General features: G+C 51.5%; 1 protein-coding gene across 6 annotated transcripts in view; it reads right to left on the bottom strand.

The window, feature by feature from the left end:
- LOC133351979 (interleukin-6 receptor subunit beta-like) overlaps positions 1-20,603 on the bottom strand; it is a 95,962-nt gene that overhangs the window by 56,844 nt on the left and 18,515 nt on the right. For 3 of the 6 annotated variants that reach the window (XM_061567635.1, XM_061567636.1, XM_061567638.1), the window contains exon 3: positions 9,239-9,307. The exons of 1 other annotated variant lie outside the window; for it this stretch is intronic. Coding sequence is in view for 1 of the 5 variants with exons in the window: in XM_061567634.1 (XP_061423618.1) it covers positions 8,888-8,914 (27 nt within the window). In the remaining 4 variants the exon portion in view is untranslated. Of the gene's footprint in view, positions 1-8,887; positions 9,193-9,238; positions 9,308-20,603 lie in introns of those variants that run through there. 2 more of the 6 variants (XM_061567634.1, XM_061567640.1) reach the window with 1 other exon arrangement.

Genomic DNA, 20,603 nt, shown 5'->3' with positions numbered 1-20,603 from the left:
CAAATCCTAATAAGTAAATAAAACCTCACAAGCCCATTAATTGATCTCATCTCTATATTGCCCGTGTCTCTTTTAGCTCTCCTGTCTCTATCTTTGCTTCCCATCTACATCCCCATCATGTCACGACTCCTCTGCATCATCCTCAACTCCTCTCATCTCACCGCACCTCTACCCCCGTGTCCCTGTCCCTTCTGCCATCTCCCTTGGAGGTTCTCACTCGAATGGCTGCTCCCAACTATAACTTTGCGAGCAGCTTCAAGCCGCGTGCATCGCTGGCCACGACGAGCCCTGGGCCTGGACGGAAGACGACCCCCATCATCAGGACCCCCCCCCCCCCTCCACAGCCGAAGCAGGCAGCTCCCACGAGCTGATGTCGAAATATCGCTCACACGATCTCCGAGAAGCGAAACATCTGCACACTGAGCATACAAATAAGTAACTGAATACTGCAAGGAGCTAAAGAGTTTCTGTAAATAAAAAAAACGCAGTTAGAGACCCCCGCCTTAAATCGCTTATTTTGCTTGGAATTTATTACACGAAACTGATATGTAAATAATAAAACAAACATGTTTTAGGGCACGCAGTGATGTCTTTAAAGTTCACCTCTTTCCACATGTTTGGCTCCGGGCTCTAAATGCATGCAGGCCGGCATCCTGCTCAATTTCATCAGCTTTGCCATAACTTGACTCGGGCAATGAATGCTGCTCACATTCGCCGGAGCGAGAGAGCCACGTGGGTGCCGCGATGCAGCCGTGCAGTCGCTTCTCGCGATTTGAGCAAGACGACTTCGAGCAGCGCGCTGCACAGTAGCTGCACTTCAGCGGCAGGCGAGGCTGACACCCCCAACACCCCCCCGCCTCCAGAGATTACAAACTGCTGACTCGTTTCAAAGCTTTTCTCGTCTCGGTTTCATTCAATTCGACGTCATTTACTTAACAAGGTGATAACCTGCTGGAAACCATTATCATCCTTCTTGCAGGGGCGACTCTTCAAAGGGGCACGCTCGCACAGGGCTGGCCACGGTTTGCTATTTCGTCGTGAACAATTCGAAGATTTGGAACTGGAGCTCTCTGGCCCTGACACGTAATGGTCGCCTTCGCGAACGGGTTGACGGGGAGTTTCATGTCCACTTTATCGCAGACGGAGCGCTTTGGTAATTCCCAGAAGAAAATTGCCGAGAGGATGTGGGAATATTTATCGGCCGCGAAACCGGCCCGTGGCGAGCACCCTGCACGCCCACGGCCGCGTAACGAGAAACTCGTGCGCGGCGTCATCCTGCTCGAGGCAAACAGAAACACAACCTATCAAATGGAAAATTATTTTTCACATTCAATGTAAAACAACACCATCTAAATTACCATCAGATACATTTAGTCAAATCAACTCTTGGTTAAATGTTCACGAATGACGATGAATGGATGGTTTATAGAGTTGCCGATTTGCTTCGTCAACTCGTGTTTATAATCAGCTGCCTAACAAATTATCCCTCTGTGTTATTTACATTGCATGGCCAAGTCACATGACCGAACGCATATCAAAGAGTGCAGCACTTTCATGGTGGAGACCAGGGATTAATTTCAAGCCAGCAATGTCTGGGTTGGCGGCAAGACATTATTTTTACACATACAGCACACCACATCCAGTATACCACACCCAGTAGTACACCTATCGTTAGTGCTGTGGCTACTGGTCACGTGCCTACCTCGGCCGACTCGCGACCCGGAGTCATTGGGTGAGACATTGTGCTCCGCTTGAGACCATGAACGTCGCTTGCCACTCAGTTCCCTGGCCTCACGACCCCGATGTTTAGCGGGGTGCCCGACAGTTTGGAGAATGATGGTGCTCATGTTGCCCATGAACAGTTTGACTCTGAATAGAATTGTTCATAATGCAACAGCAGCAACCGCCTCCACAGCCATAAAAAAAAGTATATTACAGAATTGCACTTTACTTCTACAACCTTTAAAGCGTCTCGTTTACAATATGGAATTAAACATGTAGAGATTCCTGTGGCTGAGCGGTGCCGCAGTGGTTCACTCTCCGTACCTGGAACCCTGCCGCCCAAATTCAATTCCTGGCCACGGTTAACAGCAGTGGCAAGCGATAGCCGAACCGGTCCTGCACCCCCGTTCACCTTCCCGCACCGATCTGTATTGTGAAGTAAAAGTCAAACGATTCTCACAACGGCCTCGCCTTTTCGAACGACGTTGGGAAAAGTCAAGCGAAACAATCTTTTGCATCTACCGGGCAGCAGACGCCGCGTAGTACTTTACGGTCAATACGCTTGCGTTTTAATAACGAGGGCGCCCCTCGCGGTATTAACCAGGGAGCCCCGCGCGGTATTAACCAGGGCGGCCTGTGGGGCTACAGCCGTGAAACTCTGCAACGAGCGGCGAAAGTGCCACCGCTGGGCCACGAAAAGGCCGAGGGGCACAAGAGGAAGGATGTGCCGCTGGCAGACACCGAACTAAGGGGAGTCCGTCTGGCGAAATGAGCAGGAGAGCAGGAGAGCGGAGAGAGCGCGGCGCGAACGCTGAGCCAGGAAACTTGCTCTTTTGGCAGGGAACTCCAAGGGATGGATACTATTTATATTCATTTCGGAAACATTCCCCCATCAGCCACTTTATTAAAACAAATTATATAAACCAATCTAACAGAGGGAGTGACCCAGGTGCCTCATTATTTAAACCAGATGTTCGGATGTTTAAATCGTTCCCTGGTGTATCCCGAGCAATCGAATGCAAACATTTTCTATAATAGATTTGCTGTGCAGTGACACATTTCTTCGCAGAGACGCAGCATGGAGTCCTGCTTGGTAAACAGATGACATTAGGGAAAGTAAAACTAAGCAAATTCAGTTTTTTGTTTTTCTTTCAAACACCTTGTCGCGTTTCAGCTAAGAAGATTCCTGCTACCCACAATTCTCCAGGAACAAGGAACAGGTAAATATCACCTGGGCATAGGTGGAGGCACCCTCAACGAGTTCCTCAAAAAACTGCGTGGCCTTTAAGGGAAAACATATATAATAGATGAAGTTTCGGGCAATGACCCTTATTCATGGGAGACCGATAAAGTTTCACTGATAACACGCTCACAAGTGAAGACATTTGTAATCCGATCACTTCACTTGCACACTGTCTGAAATGTCACGTATTGCATATTTTTCCTTTTTTAAGGAACTGTTCTGTCAAGGCAGTGTTCTTGACCAATGTCGTGTTGTTCTGTTTGTTATTTCTGCTCTCGTGCACCACCGCCAGTGAAGCGTCACAAAGCAATTGGTGATTGTGGCTCAGGTTTAGCGCCACGGATGCTGCCGTGTGTTTTGCTTTTCTCGAGCAAAGCTCCGTTTCCTACTCCCGTTTAATGATCCCAGCCGGGCCGTGCTGTAATGCAATCACCTCACTTTGACATCACAGTTGCCACTTTTGTATTCACATGCAGCCACGGGAAAATTGCACGCGCATTTTGTAAAGGATTTTTGGTGCCAGTTTTCTTGCCCAGTTTTAGATTTTGTTTTTAATTTGCAAGGGGCAGAACTAGTGTCCTTTGTTTTTGTTTACGATTTATTGCTGTTACGTTTTCATGCCGTGTATTTTTTTCCCAGATCTCCAAAAGAGACGCTGGCTGAATAGAGCCTCCCGCCTTAACTCGTTACGCAAAATCATTTTCACTGCGACATCGTAAATGCACTCATGAGTGAACAGAGTGGAAACGCATCCCTCCAGCAACTGAAAGCTCTCTTCTATACTGGCCACCCACTTGTGGTCTCTCTCTCTCTCTGGCAATCGGCTCTCGTTACGATCCCTCCAGATATGGCTGTGTGCAGATGCTTTAATGTCAAACCCACTGCTGGATGAGAGTTTCCGCACACCCGATTCGTCTCTGGGGTCGTTAAACCACGCGCCGCGACGCCTGACAGTGCACGTTGGTGAAATCGGGCACCCAGAAACGGAATGGATATCACTCTCGACGCGTTTTAGCCATGGCCTGGAATTGAACTCATGTCACCCGGTACTTGCGCTAACCACTGTGCCCCCACTACACCCTCCAAATACTTTAAAAACGCAAATCGCTTTGCGCACGCTAACTGGTTGTGTAAATTCACCAAAGTCAGTAGTGATTACATTTAATGAGAATTTTACTGCCGAGTTTTAGAAGCTGGAAGCCACAAATACTGCCAGAGTGGATGGTGTGTGCGGGGTGAGACGTGTGTGTGTGTGGGATGAGACGTGTGTGTGTGTGAGTGGGATGAGACGTGTGTGTGTGTGAGTGGGATGAGACTTGTGTGTGTGTGCGGGGTGAGACGTGTGTGTGTGTGGGATGAGACGTGTGTGTGTGTGGGATGAGACGTGTTTGTGTGTGTGTGTGTGGGATGAGACGTGTGTGTGTGTGTGTGGGATGAGACGTGTGTGTGTGTGTGGGATGAGACGTGTGTGTGTGTGTGGGATGAGACGTGTGTGTGTGTGTGGGATGAGACGTGTGTGTGTGTGGGATGAGACGTGTGTGTGTGAGTGGGATGAGACGTGTGTGTGTGTGTGGGATGAGACGTGTGTGTGTGTGTGTGCGGGGTGAGACGTGTGTGTGTGTGTGTGGGATGAGACGTGTGTGTGTGTGTGTGGGATGAGACGTGTGTGTGTGAGTGGGATGAGACGTGTGTGTGTGTGTGTGCGGGGTGAGACGTGTGTGTGAGTGTGAGTGGGATGAGACGTGTGTGTGTGTGTGCGGGGTGAGACGTGTGTGTGGGATGAGACGTGTGTGTGTGTGTGGGATGAGACGTGTGTGTGTGAGTGGGATGAGACGTGTGTGTGTGTGTGAGATGAGACGGGTGTGTGTGTGAGTGGGATGAGACATGTGTGTGTGAGTGGGATGAGACGTGTGTGTGTGTGTGTGCGGGGTGAGACGTGTGTGTGTGTGTGTGGGATGAGACGTGTGTGTGTGTGTGAGATGAGACGGGTGTGTGTGAGTGGGATGAGACGTGTGTGTGTGTGTGTGGGATGAGACGTGTGTGTGTGTGTGGGATGAGACGTGTGTGTGTGAGTGGGATGAGACGTGTGTGTGTGTGTGTGTGTGTGCGGGGTGAGACGTGTGTGTGAGTGTGAGTGGGATGAGACGTGTGTGTGTGTGTGCGGGGTGAGACGTGTGTGTGGGATGAGACGTGTGTGTGTGTGTGGGATGAGACGTGTGTGTGTGTGTGTGGGATGAGACGTGTGTGTGTGTGAGTGGGATGAGACGTGTGTGTGTGTGTGGGATGAGACGTGTGTGTGTGAGTGGGATGAGACGTGTGTGTGTGTGTGTGAGATGAGACGGGTGTGTGTGTGAGTGGGATGAGACGTGTGTGTGTGTGTGTGCGGGGTGAGACGTGTGTGTGAGTGTGAGTGGGATGAGAGGTGTGTGTGTGTGTGCGGGGTGAAACGTGTGTGTGGGATGAGACGTGTGTGTGTGTGTGGGATGAGACGTGTGTGTGTGTGTGTGGGATGAGACGTGTGTGTGTGTGAGTGGGATGAGACGTGTGTGTGTGTGTGGGATGAGACGTGTGTGTGTGAGTGGGATGAGACGTGTGTGTGTGTGTGAGATGAGACGGGTGTGTGTGTGAGTGGGATGAGACGTGTGTGTGTGAGTGGGATGAGATGTGTGTGTGTGTGTGTGGGATGAGACGTGTGTGTGTGCGGGGTGAGACGTGTGTGTGTGTGTGTGTGGGATGAGACGTGTGTGTGGGATGAGACGTGTGTGTGTGTGTGTGGGATGAGACGTGTGAGTGGGATGAGACGTGTGTGTGTGAGTGGGATGAGACGTGTGTGTGTGAGTGGGATGAGACGTGTGTGTGTGTGTGGGATGAGACGTGTGTGTGTGAGTGAGATGAGACGTGTGTGTGTGTGAGTGGGATGAGACGTGTGTGTGTGTGTGGGATGAGACGTGTGTGTGTGTGTGGGATGAGACGTGTGTGTGTGAGTGAGATGAGACGTGTGTGTGTGTGTGTGGGATGAGACGTGTGTGTGTGAGTGGGATGAGACGTGTGTGTGTGTGGGATGAGACGTGTGTGTGTGAGTGGGATGAGACGTGTGTGTGTGTGTGGGATGAGACGTGTGTGTGTGAGTGAGATGAGACGTGTGTGTGTGTGTGTGGGATGAGACGTGTGTGTGTGTGAGTGGGATGAGACTTGTGTGTGTGTGAGTGAGATGAGACGTGTGTGTGTGTGAGTGGGATGAGACGTGTGTGTGTGGGATGAGACGTGTGTGTGAGAGTGGGATGAGACGTGTGTGTGTGTGTGGGATGAGACGTGTGTGTGTGTGTGGGGTGAGACGTGTGTGTGTGTGTGTGGGATGAGACGTGTGTGTGTGAGTGGGATGAGACGTGTGTGTGTGTGTGTGGGATGAGACGTGTGTGTGTGTGTGAGATGAGACGTGTGTGTGTGTGTGTGGGATGAGACGTGTGTGTGTGTGTGTGGGATGAGACGTGTGTGTGTGTGTGGGATGAGACGGGTGTGTGTGTGTGGGGTGAGACGTGTGTGTGTGTGTGGGATGAGACGTGTGTGTGTGTGTGGGATGAGACGTGTGTGGGATGAGACGTGTGTGTGTGGGATGAGACACGTGTGTGTGGGCGCGTTTCTCTATTTACTCGATTTGTAGGAGCGTAGCGCGAGGCGGGGGTGGCCTGGGTTTCATTGAAGCTGGTACCTTGTCATGTCCCTCTAATCCGATCACGCTACCATAACATTTAACCCAAGCCAAACCCAACTGCGCCGCGAATCATTACAAAAGCAGTGAAACGTAGAGAGAACATCTTGTAGAAAGCCTGGTTGTAATTACGTTTTTTTTTTTTGACATTCGTAACCTAGACAAGCATAACGCACCCCCTGATATTAAGGACGAATTATCTTCGGTGACCGAGGAGTGTAACTCATCAGCTTTGAGTAAAGAGGGCTCGCCCGCACCTCCCGGCACGTGGTGCGGCCTGCCCGAGGCAGGCTCGCCACGGGGCAACGGCGATGTTCACGCAGCAGCTGCAGCTGCAGCAGCAGCAACAGCAGCAGCAGCTGCAGCAGCAGCAGAAACAGCTGCAGCAGCAGCAACAGCAGCAGCAGCTGCAGCAGCAGCAACAGCAGCAGCAGCTGCAGCAGCTGCAGCAGCAGCAGAAACATCTGCAGCAGCAGCAACAGCAGCAGCAGCAGCTGCAGCAACATCAGCAGCAGCTGCTGCAGCAGCTGCAGCAGCTGCAGCAGTAGCAGCAGCAGCACTGCGCGGGTCTTCTTGTTTCGGGGAAGAGCGCGCGCGTGCCGAGGGTTAGAGCGCGCACGTGTTCAGCTGCGGCGTGCGCCGCTCTCTCTCTCTCGGGTTGCCACACGCGCTCGCCACTCGGTGAAGTTCGCCGAAAATATGAAAATGGGAAGTTTGTTCGAACGTGGAAAAAGAGAACCGTGAGTGTGAAACGAAACTGAAAATTCAGAAGTCAAAGCAACGGTTCAAAACTATAATCTGGGTTCGTTCCCAAAACTAAAACACGTTCCTCAATAACATTCTTGTCACCTCACCGATTTATTTTATGAAATATAAATAGTATGTTTATTGCAGTGTTCATGACGCACATGAGTTTGTATCATTTGCTCACGTGCACCGCTGCCGATGCAGTCTCACACAAAAAGTTTTATTTTAATATTTGATGACAATTGAGTACATTTGGCATTTGCGCCATTCTCATAGAGTGCAAGGCTATTGTCGTGAAGGAAGGCAGAGCGTGGTGCACAGACAGTCCCAGGCGGGTTCACAGCCGGGGCGATGATTGGGAGGTGTAACCGCAACCAAGTAATGTGCAGTACAACAATGGGAAACTTTGATTTAAAGCTTTCGTGACTGCCGGGATTCATCTTGGTTCTTTCGGTAAAGTCACGTAGAAGGGAAATAATAAAATAATAAACATAAAACATAATAAAATAATTCTCACGACGTTTCGGCCACAACGCTGTCTGTCCCGACAGACATGTTCTTCACCTGAGGACGGCTGCTTGCGTTGTGGCCGAAACGTCGTGAGAATTATTTTATTATGTTTTATTTTTATTATTTTATTATTTCCCTTCTACGTGACTTTACCGAAAGAACCAAGAAAATGGGCAACTCTTTTTAGAAATGATATCGCGGGAGCTTTAACGTTCACCGTGAAACTGAGGGCGCGTTGTGTTGTATGGTTGACACACACCGCAGTGATAACCAGGGTGGTCTTCTGAGTTCAAGCCTCTGTGAGCGTGCCAGCAGCGAGCCGCATGGCACCGCAGCGCCAGGTTCCAACACTGGAACCAGAACTGGGCGCCGATTGCATTCAAAACTGACATCTTCAACTGAACAATACGACATGAATTTGAATTGAAAACTATTTCACGATTTGAATAAACATAACACTGAGCTGCATTCGCAGTGACAAGGGTCGTGTTCCCGGCCGTGGGATTCTCTGCGAACGATGATCTCGATCTGTTCCAGAGTCTCCCCGAGGTTGCCTCAGCCTGACATTACCAATTCGAGTTTATGTCAACACCAGGACTGGGGGAGCGAACAATCCTGGGCATGTGTGCAGCCGTCTTTGACATTTCCTCATGTATTGTCCTTGCTTAAATATGAGCTCGCGAACAGCCTATTCCAAGCTGGCAACCAAGATAAAGTGTAGAGCATATTGTATTTGTTGCACCCACGTGTGTGTGTGTGAGTGTGTGTGAGTGTGTGAGTGTGTGTGTGCGTGAGTGTGTGTGTGAGTGTGTGTGTGAGTGTGTGGGTGTGTGTGTGTGAGTGTGTGTGTGAGTGTGTCAGTGTGTGAGTATGTGTGTGTGAGTGTGTGTGTGTGAGCGTGTGTGTGTGAGTGTGTGAGGGGACAAAGATGCCTGGGCGAGATGCTGGCCACCCACCTCCTCGTGTGCCATGGCGGCCTTCATCGGATGCCGCGAACAGCACTTGCCCCAACAGCGTGTCGAGGCTATACAGGGGATCTTTGTCTTTCAGCGTATATAACGAGTGTCTGATCGTCGGCTCGAAGGCTTATGAGAAAATGCGCATGTTTGATTTGTTCCACGGATGATTCCGTTGAGCCAGCTTCCCCGCTTGTTGGACACGGGAGTGAGCCCAGCAGCAACGGAAAACGAAAACGGCAAAAATTGCAGAGAGCGAGTCCATGGTCCTGAAGCAACGAACGCTTAGGAAGCACGCGCTCCACACGTGGAGGTAAGACGCGGTGCGTGAAGAGTTGGGCAGCCACGTACCCCTCGCTCGACGGAGATCTCTCTTGGCTTTATCCGGTCCCTCCCAAAGCTTCAACAATCAGGGCTCCGCTGTGAGGTCGACAGGACAGAGACACAAACATAAGCCAAGGGCGTCTCACATCTCTGTGCACTCGGCGCAGATTGGCGGCGTGCTCTGGGGAAGGGCCATGGCCCGAAACGTCGCCCGTCGTGGGCTTGTTCTTGTTCTTGTTCTTGTTCTTGTTCTTGTTCTTGTTCTTGTTCTTGTTCTTGTTCTTGTTCTTGTTCTTGTTCTTGTTCTTTCGGGGCCGCGTTGTTGACGTGCCGATTGTGCTCAGTGGTTGTTGTCACGTGTGGTTGTGCACCAGAGCCAAAGGAACATCGCCAAATCACTGTGTAGAATTACGGTTTTTGGAAACAGCAGACATAAATACAAGCACACATGAAAACCGAGTGTTTTAACCACAGAATAGAGAACACCCGGGGTTCCTCTCTGCGCCAGAACACAGATATTGCTCTGTGGTTGCATTGTTTAATCTACTGAACGAAAAACAAAGAGCCCGCTATTGCATAAACACGAAACTCCACTCAGCCCCGCAGGTGGTCTGGTATTCCGCTTGCCACGTCCCACTTGCCGGTGTCATCGGCAAGCCGTGCGGCAGCTTGTAGCCCACATTTCTGGAGTTCGTTCTCCACGTGTGTCATATAATCTTTCACATTAACTAATTTGTACGTTTTATGCTTCAGCTAATTTTGAGTTCGCCGTTTATTGATTTATTTTGAATCGTCTTCTCCGTTTATTCGCCTTGGCGTCCATCCCCAAGGCCCTAGGGCTCCGTCTCTCCTGGCCTCTTCCCATCGATTGTATCCCTTTCCCCAGCACGCGCCTCCTCTCCACTTGGTCGTCAAAGCGACCTTGGCCTCTCTCGCCCCCCCCCCCCCTTATCGACGCCGCCTTCAACCTCTCTCTAGCACAGCGGTCGGGAACCTATGGCTCGCGAGCCATATATGGCTCTTCCAGTGACGACATATGGCTCCCAGACAATTTTGAGTTGAAAAAATAAAAAAAAAATCTGTTTGGAACTGATTTTTAAATACTTGTGATATTGCTTAATAATACTGTATCATTTTAAAGTAAACAGAAATTAGTTTTGAAGATAAATTTCACGGGTCACGCCTGCATGAAGCTCAACCTCACCACGTCGTACGAACCAGACTACAAGGCCATCAGCAAAACCATGCAGCACCAGAAGTCGCATTAAAAGTAAGACATATTTAATTTATTATACGTAAAAAATACTATAATGCTCTCAATGAAATATATTTAGAAATATTTGGCTTTTATGGCTCTCCCAGTCAAAAAGGTTCCCGACCCCTGCTCTAGCAAGGTCACTTCAACCTCTCTCTAGCAAGGTCACTTCAACCTCTCTCTAGCAAGGTCACTTCTAACCTCTCTCTAGCAAGGTCACTTCAACCTCTCTCTAGCAAGGTCACTTCAACATCTCTCTAGCAAGGTCACTTCAACCTCTCTCTAGCAAGGTCACTTCAACCTCTCTCTAGCAAGGTCACTTCAACCTCTCTCTAGCAAGGTCACTTCAACCTCTCTCTAGCAAGGTCACTTCAACCTCTCTCTAGCAAGGTCACTTCAACATCTCTCTAGCAAGTCCACTTCAACCTCTCTCTAGCAAGGTCACTTCAACCTCTCTCTAGCAAGGTCACTTCAACCTCTCTCTAGCAAGGTCACTTCAACCTCTCTCTAGCAAGGTCACTTCAACCTCTCTCTAGCAAGGTCACTTCAACCTCTCTCTAGCAAGGTCACTTCAACCTCTCTCTAGCAAGGTCACTTCAACCTCTCTCTAGCAAGGTCACTTCAACCTCTCTCTAGCAAGGTCACTTCTACCTCTCTCTAGCAAGGTCACTTCAACCTCTCTCTAGCAAGGTCACTTCAACCTCTCTCTAGCAAGGTCACTTCAACCTCTCTCTAGCAAGTCACTTCAACCTCTCTCTAGCAAGGTCACTTCAACCTCTCTCTAGCAAGGTCACTTCAACCTCTCTCTAGCAAGGTCACTTTTACCTCTCTCTAGCAAGGTCACTTCAACCTCTCTCTAGCAAGGTCACTTCAACCTCTCTCTAGCAAGGTCACTTCAACCTCTCTCTAGCAAGGTCACTTCAACCTCTCTCTAGCAAGGTCACTTCAACCTCTCTCTAGCAAGGTCACTTCTACCGCACTCGCTTCTCGCCGCTCGGCCTTCTCCTGCCTCGCGCTGATCCAACGCACCGGCTGCCCTCGTTCCGCGATGTGCGTCTATGACGAGGAGGATGCGCGTGAACTCTCGCAAAGGTCGCCCGATGTGAACGGAACTTGATCGGAAAGTTTCGCTTTGCTACTCCGGGACTTTGTGTGAATGAAAACCGAGCAAACTCATCAACGCGCTGCCCAACTCCTGGAGGCACGAACCAGCGCTCTCACGGCCCTCCCCACGCGGCGGGCCGCGCGATGTGGCCACCCCACCCCTCCCCCAGCCCCGTGGCTGACCCCGCGACCCTTGAGGGAGGCCCACGGGTGGGGGGGAGTGGGAAGTGCTCCTGGGGAGGGGGCTCCCTGGGGGGGCTCCCTGGGGGGGGCTCCCTGGGCAGACAACTTTCCGCCAGCAGTGCCGTGAGCGAGGCGACGTTGGAGCACGCAGAGCTTTTACCTTTGACTTAGCATCACTCGGAAAGTGTTTATTTGGGAGGTCTTAAAATTGAGGATTTTTCAAAATGCAGAAGAAGAAAAAAGCACCAAGGGGTTGTCGTGTTACACATTTCCGCATTTAAAGTGAGCGGCCGACACCCAGCATGGACTCGTAGCATCCTGCGCAAAAATAAACACAACCTTGGACTGTGCCAAATGCACAAGCGGCAGAGGGTAGGATGAGATTGAGTTCGTTTCAAACAAGGTAGAGCAATGGTAAGATCCTCATCGCTGGGAATGAGGTCTCGTGAAATGTGTTCCCTCGTAATGTGAGGAATTGTCACGGATAGGAGGAGCGACTATTCAAGTTTGTTTTCTTGTTTCTCTCTTCCTATTGTGGTGAACGGAGTGACGTCTCGTGGCAACGGGTCACGTGGACCCATCAACATAGAAAATGTACAAATTTAAAACGATAAATTCACACACGCACAATTTGATGCAAGAATTGTAGAGTTGTCACCTGTCCAGGTTTGGCCCGGATAGTCCCGGAATTCGAATCTTTGTTCGGGTGGCAGGAATTTATTTTGTAATGAAATCTGGTACCGGCATTGTTTTGAAATGTGTTGATTTATACCGCACTGGGTTGATAATAGACCTATCGGGTGACTGAGAAATACGTCTGAGTCTGATCTCCAGTGCCAAGAGTGGCAATTCAAATGTATCGTGAGTACACACCATTATTTTAAGTGATGCATCAATGCACTATTAACCCAGATCTGCAAACGGGGTAACTGTTTTTGATTCCTTACAGGAACACAAGGAATCTTAGTAAGTTAAGTTTTTTCAATCAATTATATACAACTTGGCCTCGAACATTAACCACGCATAATGTAAGCAAGTATAAGATTAGTCATAGCAAAGTATATTTGTGTGTTGGGTCTTATGGGAAGAAAAACAGCACAGCAATGAAGTTGGCAATCTTAACTCCCATCTGTAAATCATGTCAAGTTAATTGCAGTCATCCCTCATTACACGGCAACTCAATATACTGAATGTCCCCCCCCTTCTCTCTCCTCCTTACTGCCGAGGCCTATATAACCTCGTACCACGGCAGATCTCTCGCCTACTTCAGCAGTTTGTTTCTCGCTGTGGTTGTCCCACCTGATGACGATCGCTTGTGTTGCGATCGAAACGTCGTGATCTATTATTTTTCTACCTACGTGACTTTACCGAAAGAACCAAAGAGTATGTTTATGAAGCGTCACTTATAAACTAGGGAACGAATTTGATACATGTTACTTTAAATTCGCATTTATGGAATTTTTTAAATCTCAATTTGGGGGGAAGGGGGGGGGAGAAATCGAATAATCCACGGTCTGTCGTTCGTCCTCGTTCCGAGTATCTCGTGAAAGTGCCTCCACCTGTCTCGCTTGGCAGCCAGCGTCCGTCTCCAGAGAGCGTGCACGTGTGTGCCGTTAGCCGTGGAATGTCCCGACGTTACTTTGTGCCGCTCGGAGCGTGGGACCCATCCCGCCGTTGCTTTGTGAGCCAAAAACCTCCTACATTGTGCACACTCTCACACGTGCACATCCACGTGTGAGTGTGCACGGGCACCCGTGCCCGTTTGAGATCTTCGCTGTAGACGGGAGCGTTTCTTCTAAAGAATATTCTTCTTCGAAGCCAAACTCCCAGTTTTGCAAGGGGTCAGCTTCCCCAATGTTTTTTTGTGCCTTTTCACCAGTCACATTCCCCGTCCTCATGTCTCATGCCACGTGACCCTTCCTCCCCAACCCTCGGGTCCCCCCACCGCCCCTTCTGCCCTGCACCGGTGACATCTCCAAAGCCATTCTAATGTCACCGTCCTTGTCGATTCTCAACACGTGACCAATCCATCTCAGCCGAGAGGTCGAGACACATTTACCTCCCTTACCTTCTGGGCAAGAGTCGTAACCTCCGAGGTCTATTCTCCTACGGGGCTAACAAAGCACGGCAGCTTGATATTGGACCACGGTTCCGGCTTAGCTGTTAGCGCACTCCCGGCCGAGGCAGCCCCGCATGGGCTCGATGCTTTGATTACCGCAGCCATTTGGTAATTTTGTCGGAAATTACGTAAATGTTCTCTTTGATGTAAAGTGGCATAATTTTCTGGAGTAGGCCACTGTGTGCTCAATTTTCAAATTGGAAAACCAAATTGTACAAAGTGGTGATTATCTATGCGTGACTGCTGCACAGAAGTCTCCCTTTACAGAAGAGGCCATAAATGTCCCTGGTAATGAATCTCTGTCTCCAGAGCAACGTAAGACTGGAAATCTGATCAGCAGGAGAAGAAAAGCCCCACGTACGTTGCTTGCTGAAAGAGAAAAGAGCGGGGCACGTCGAATTCCCGAGCTTTGAACTGGTTTTACTTAAATCCTGGCACGTTATAGAAAATTACATCCACAGGTGATTTTTTTTCACGCCATTTTTTAAATGCCCCTTACACCAAATCAAAGGGACTGTAGCCTCTGAACTCCACTGTCAGGCAGAGAGGTATTTCCACAATGCTATCCGTGGTGGTACATTTAAAGTGTCCACACGGCCGTGTTTATATCGTACAAGGTGGCTATAATACTGCATAGGCTTAGTCAGCCAAATGTGTCAGCATGGCCGGATAAACAATGCATCCTGTCGATAACGCATCAATCTCGTGGATAATAATATGGGTTTAAAGCAACAGACTGGCTTCAAACGAACAACGGGGAAACAGCCAGAGGCGGCACAAGCATTTTGATATCGCGGCAGATGCTGCAGGTTCGCTCCGCTCCCGTCCGACTCGCGGGTCTCAGTTCGGACCCGGCAGTCCTCGTGTGCCCCCCCCCGCCCCCCCAGGGAGCTGGGCACAGCGCCGCTGCCTCCGCCAGCCACGTGGACTCGGAGGAGCTCGCGCCACGGGCGATCGCATCGCAGCACTGCCAGGAACGGAACGGCGGGTCCCCTTGGTTACGGCCAAAATAAATAACACTAATACACTCTTACCCAAACTAATAACGGGGCTTTTCGTAAACAAGAAGTATACACAGAAGCAGATTGTTGCCTCGTGAACTCCACGTACAGACAGAACACTGCGCATGGACAGTCCAGCACACACAATATTCGCCCTTGGCCAGTTAACTAATACTTCATGGTTCAACTCCTACCAGCGGCCGGTAAGTTATAAAGATAATTAACAAGGTTGTACACCTGGTAAATGAAGATGTTTAATACTGGTAGGAACCTCCTGGTTACACCAGCCGACAGGGGATTATTGTGTCCGTCCGTCTGTCGTGCATCCAAAAATGGGAGGGGTGGGGCTGGGTGGAGAGGGGAGGGTGGGAAGGGGCTGGGTGGGGAGGGGAGGGTGGGGAGGGGCTGGGTGGGGAGGGTGGAGCTGGGTGGGGGGTGGGAGGGGTGGGCTGGGTGGGGAGGGGCTGGTCACCCCGTGGTGCCCTTATAAAACTCAACGTTTAACCTATTCACGCCGGCTTGTGCCCGCCCTCACAGTGGGGCATATTTGCGGAATACACCACGCCGCCGTTGACCCTGGCCATTGACCGAGCCACCCAACGTTCCTACCAGCTCCCTCCGCAGGAATGTGTACTGTGCCGTCGTTGCAACGATACAGATCTGTACTGCAGAATGTTTAAATGACCCGTAGCTACAAATATGACTGAGATAAAACACCGGTACATAACGATTCACCGATTCATGGGCTCGCAAAACGAGCATCGAACTTCGCGCGTAAGAATCGATTGTTTTCAATTACTGTTTGCTTTCCACTTTCGCAAGACCTGAAAGGAGGAGGCTCAGGGTTTAATTGTTGCCAATTGTGTTCATAGAGATGGATGGAGAAGGCTTTCTTGGACACGAAAACTGAGCAATGAAGATGGATCGGCACTTATTCATTATCATCATCATAATCACATAAGCCATGTTCTGTCCACTGCTGCATGAAGACTTCTGCACACCGAAGCAAGTGTCCTTGCTTCATCTCCACGATGATCATCCTCCACGGTGCAACCCTCCTGGCGACCACTCTATTGTTAGTTTGGACCATTGGATCATTTTGATGCAGCTGTTGGATAGAGATTGATGGACCTGTTTATTAAATCCTCACACAGAAATTGCTTACCGCAATTGTGGGATGATGCCCAAGTTATTCATCCGTCCAAAGAGGGAGACAAAGCTGACTTGAAGAATTACAGACCCTTTAGCCTCTTATCACTTGTCCTGGATATAAATTGTTCGTGAGAAACATTGAGAATAATGGAATCGTTTTTAGGCCAATCAACAAATAGAGGGAGCAGGAGTTTGGAAAAAGGTTCTTCTATAACGGGCAACATACACACCATCACTCGCACTCCAGAAACGAGCAGTGTACGTTAAATACCATTGTGTCTCGCCTCTGCAGTCTATGGCAAGGCACTTATTCACCACTCATACTCCAAGATTACATTAGAAACGGTAACTGTGCTCATAACAAGTTGGTGATCACAGGGACGGCTGTTCGGATCGTCGCTTCCAAGAAGGAATCGGAGAATGATGGGGAAACGGGGACTGGCGTGGCCTGGGTGCCGGGCATGAATGACTGCATAGGTTCAACATACAACACGACAACACGGTGTATACATGTGGCAATGTTGAAACAATCACGTGTATGTTTACACTAAGAATAGCCATATGCACTACTGGGGTAAGCGTTGTTGGTGACCACTTACAAGGCCGAGGTCGGATGAGGGATACGGCGACACAGTGACAAGCTCCATGCCCTGCCATCTTTATCTCCCAATTGCTGATATCGATTACACGGAAGCGATGTAAATGCATTATTTTTGTCCGGCTGAGCTGACGTAGAGGAGGTCCAGCAACCCACCATGTTGACAAAGCAATCGCCAATGGCACTGTGCGTGACCAACGCTGGAGACGGGGTCACGGAGGTCGCGGTGCAGTGGGAAGCCACCGGCGCAACGCGACCAGGGCCCTCGTCACAAATACACGAGCGGCAAACACAAATGTATTCTCCTTCGCGAGTCCTTGCCAAATGCGTGCGGTTCGCCATGGAATGGCCTCTGAGTGGCACCCTCTGCAAGTACGCAGCAGATAACCACGCGGGCGGCCTGGCTTGAGCGGTCTGTTTAATCTCCCTCTGACCGCAGCAGAATCTAATGCATCACTGTGACTCATTTTTGATTGACCAGCGACACAACTAATGAAACGGCGCAAGCAAGGTGGTACATATAAGACAGACGATACAAACAAGATGGAAGAAAACTGATTCGTGATTTTGAATCGATGAATCGTTCGATGGCCTGACAGGACGGAAGCCGTGGAGTGCAACACAGGCAGGAGAGAGCGCTGGAGATCGCGCGCCTCGCCTCCACGCATGTGGGGTGGCGACAGTCAGCAGTGATGCCCATCTCCAGTGGGCAGCAGTGCAGGCTAAGGGACCTCTCCCACTACCCCCAGTGGGCAGCAGTGCAGGCTGGAGGGGTCTCTACCACTACCTCCAATGGGCAGCAGTGCAGGCTGAGGGATCTCTCCCACTAGCCCCAGTGGGCAGCAGTGCAGGCTGGAGGGATCTCTCCCACTAGCCCCAGTGGGCAGCAGTGCAGGCTGAGGGATCTCTCCCACTACCTCCAATGGGCAGCAGTGCAGGCTGGAGGGATCTCTCCCACTAGCCCCAGTGGGCAGCAGTGCAGGCTGGAGGGGTCTCTACCACTACCTCCAGTGGGCAGCAGTGCAGGCTGGAGGGATCTCTCCCACTAGCCCCAGTGGGCAGCAGTGCAGGCTGAGGGGTCTCTCCCACTACCCCCAGTGGGCAGCAGTGCAGGCTGGAGGGATCTCTCCCACTATCCCCAGTGGGCAGCAGTGCAGGCTGAGGGGTCTCTCCCACTACCCCCAGTGGGCAGCAGTGCAGGCTGGAGGGATCTCTCCCACTATCCCCAGTGGGCAGCAGTGCAGGCTGAGGGACCTCTCCCACTACCCCCAGTGGGCAGCAGTGCAGGCTGGAGGGATCTCTCCCACTATCCCCAGTGGGCAGCAGTGCAGGCTGAGGGACCTCTCCCACTATCCCCAGTGGGCAGCAGTGCAGGCTGAGGGACCTCTCCCACTATCCCCAGTGGGCAGCAGTGCAGGCTGAGGGATCTCTCCCACTACCTCCAATGGGCAGCAGTGCAGGCTGAGGGGTCTCTCCCACTATCCCCAGTGGGCAGCAGTGCAGGCTGGAGGGACCTCTCCCACTAGCCCCAGTGGGCAGCAGTGCAGGCTGGAGGGGTCTCTACCACTAGCCCCAGTGGGCAGCAGTGCAGGCTGGAGGGGTCTCTCCCACTAGCCCCAATGGGCAGCACTGCAGGCTGGAGGGATCTCTCCCACTACCCCCAATGGGCAGCACTGCAGGCTGAGGGATCTCTCCCACTACCCCCAGTGGGCAGCAGTGCAGGCTGAGGGGTCTCTCCCACTACCCCCAGTGGGCAGCAGTGCAGGCTGGAGGGATCTCTCCCACTACCCCCAGTGGGCAGCAGTGCAGGCTGGAGGGACCTCTCCCACTACCTACAATGGGCAGCAGTGCAGGCTGAGGGGTCTCTCCCACTATCCCCAGTGGGCAGCAGTGCAGGCTGGAGGGGTCTCTCCCACTAGCCCCAATGGGCAGCACTGCAGGCTGGAGGGATCTCTCCCACTACCCCCAATGGGCAGCACTGCAGGCTGAGGGATCTCTCCCACTACCCCCAGTGGGCAGCAGTGCAGGCTGAGGGGTCTCTCCCACTACCCCCAGTGGGCAGCAGTGCAGGCTGGAGGGATCTCTCCCACTACCCCCAGTGGGACAGCAGTGCAGGCTGGAGGGACCTCTCCCACTACCTCCAATGGGCAGCAGTGCAGGCTGAGGGGTCTCTCCCACTAGCCCCAGTGGGCAGCAGTGCAGGCTGAGGGATCTCTCCCACCAGTCCCAGTGGGCAGAAGTGCAGGCTGGAGGGATCTCTCCCACTACCCCCAGTGGGCAGCAGTGCAGGCTGGAGGGACCTCTCCCACTACCTCCAATGGGCAGCACTGCAGGCTGAGGGATCTCTCCCACCAGTCCCAGTGGGCAGAAGTGCAGGCTGGAGGGATCTCTCCCACTACCTCCAATGGGCAGCACTGCAGGCTGAGGGGTCTCTCCCACTCCCTTACCGCCAAATTGCGAGTAACACGCGCGCATCTCGTGCGACGTGCCCACACGTGGCTTCAAGTGCCCGGAATTCCTCGGCTTTGCGTTGTGTCAAGCGTCTCTCGCTTTATTTCTCGCAGGGAGATTGGAGCGGTAAACAAAGCGGACGAGCCCGTGGTCGGGATGCTGTTGGCAGAGCACAGGAGACGTCCCGGCGAGGGTCATCTCCATCCAATTTGGTGTCGGGGTGCTCGCGGGACCAATTCCATTGTTCGCGTTTATCTACAAAGAGGCATGGGGAGGTGCATTGTGGGAATTACAGAAATGGGAGCAAATGGAGCGGAGAGGAAATGCAAGAGGCGTTGACTGTTGAGGAGTAAGCGGACTGGAGCTGCGCAGCGCACGTCACGGCTCGGTGGGGTCGTGAGGTGGAGGGTGCTGGACACTCGCCACGAGCGGTGCCAGCCGAGAGTGGAGATGGCGCAACGACGTCGGCGCGTGCGGGTGCTGGCCGGGTGATTCGTCGCAGGGCTGAGATGGCGGTGGGTTGGGGAGGCCTTCCGTCAGCAGTGGATCGACCATGGCGGCTGCTGCTGCTGATGATGATGCCAAGCACACCCATCACCGCACGTCCAGCGACACTCGTTGGAACAGAGATGAGAGATGTTTGTCTTCCCTCCAAGTGTTTTCGTGTTATCCGAATTTATCATCATCGATTACTGAACCAATCGGAGTGCCCCTCTCGCCCTGTGAAAGATCAGAAGCCGTGCGATGCGATGCAGGCGTCACACCAGGAGGCAGCACGAGGAGTCTGCGCGTTATTACAGCTGGGCCAGCGGCGCTCGCGTCGCTGGGAGGAAGGCTCCCGCTCCGATATCAGCGCTGGGAGAAAGGGCATCGCACAGCCCCATGTAGGACCACCTCAACCCACCCCTGCAAGGAATGCTATTCGCCGTTCTTACACACGTAACAATCGCTTATCATGAAAATGTTATCACACGGGAATCGTGTTTTATTACAGACATCACTGCAGCCAGACGAGTGACAGCGTCACCAGGGGAGATCATCGCAGAGGATGAAGATACATAAAAACTACCACGGAATTAGTCTTTGGCTTCTCTCCAATCTACCCGCCCAAACCACACACAGACTCAGCAAAAGATGCAGACAATATGTGTTTTGCCATTATTAATTATTTTACTTTAGTTTGCATAGTTGCTCCAGTTCGTTCGTGACTACATTTCCTCTGCTCTGTGCGCATGTTTGTAAAATAAATCGCATCAAGATTAGCGACCCACCGAGTGTGTGCATCGGCAACTCTGTAATCGGCACTCCGTACATCTGGTATGCTGCAGTGGAAACAAGCGCGTAAATTAGGTCCACTCTGACGCTGCAGCCCCGAAGGCGAGGAAGGGGCCTTCTGTTTTGTTTCGCTGTCTAAACGCAGATTCAGGATAATCTTTCATTTGGACGCAATTAAACGGAACTGTTTTGCAATTGTATATTGCTAAGCACAGTCCGTTCGGTCAATTTAAAATCCATCGGTGTATATTTAT

Source organism: Lethenteron reissneri, chromosome 39, assembly GCF_015708825.2.
Source record: "Lethenteron reissneri isolate LAM-NWPU_2019-01 chromosome 39, ASM1570882v1, whole genome shotgun sequence".
NCBI classification, from domain to species: domain Eukaryota; kingdom Metazoa; phylum Chordata; class Hyperoartia; order Petromyzontiformes; family Petromyzontidae; genus Lethenteron; species Lethenteron reissneri.
The sequence above is the reverse complement of the archived record's forward strand: the minus strand, read 5'-3'. Positions and strand labels throughout refer to the sequence as shown.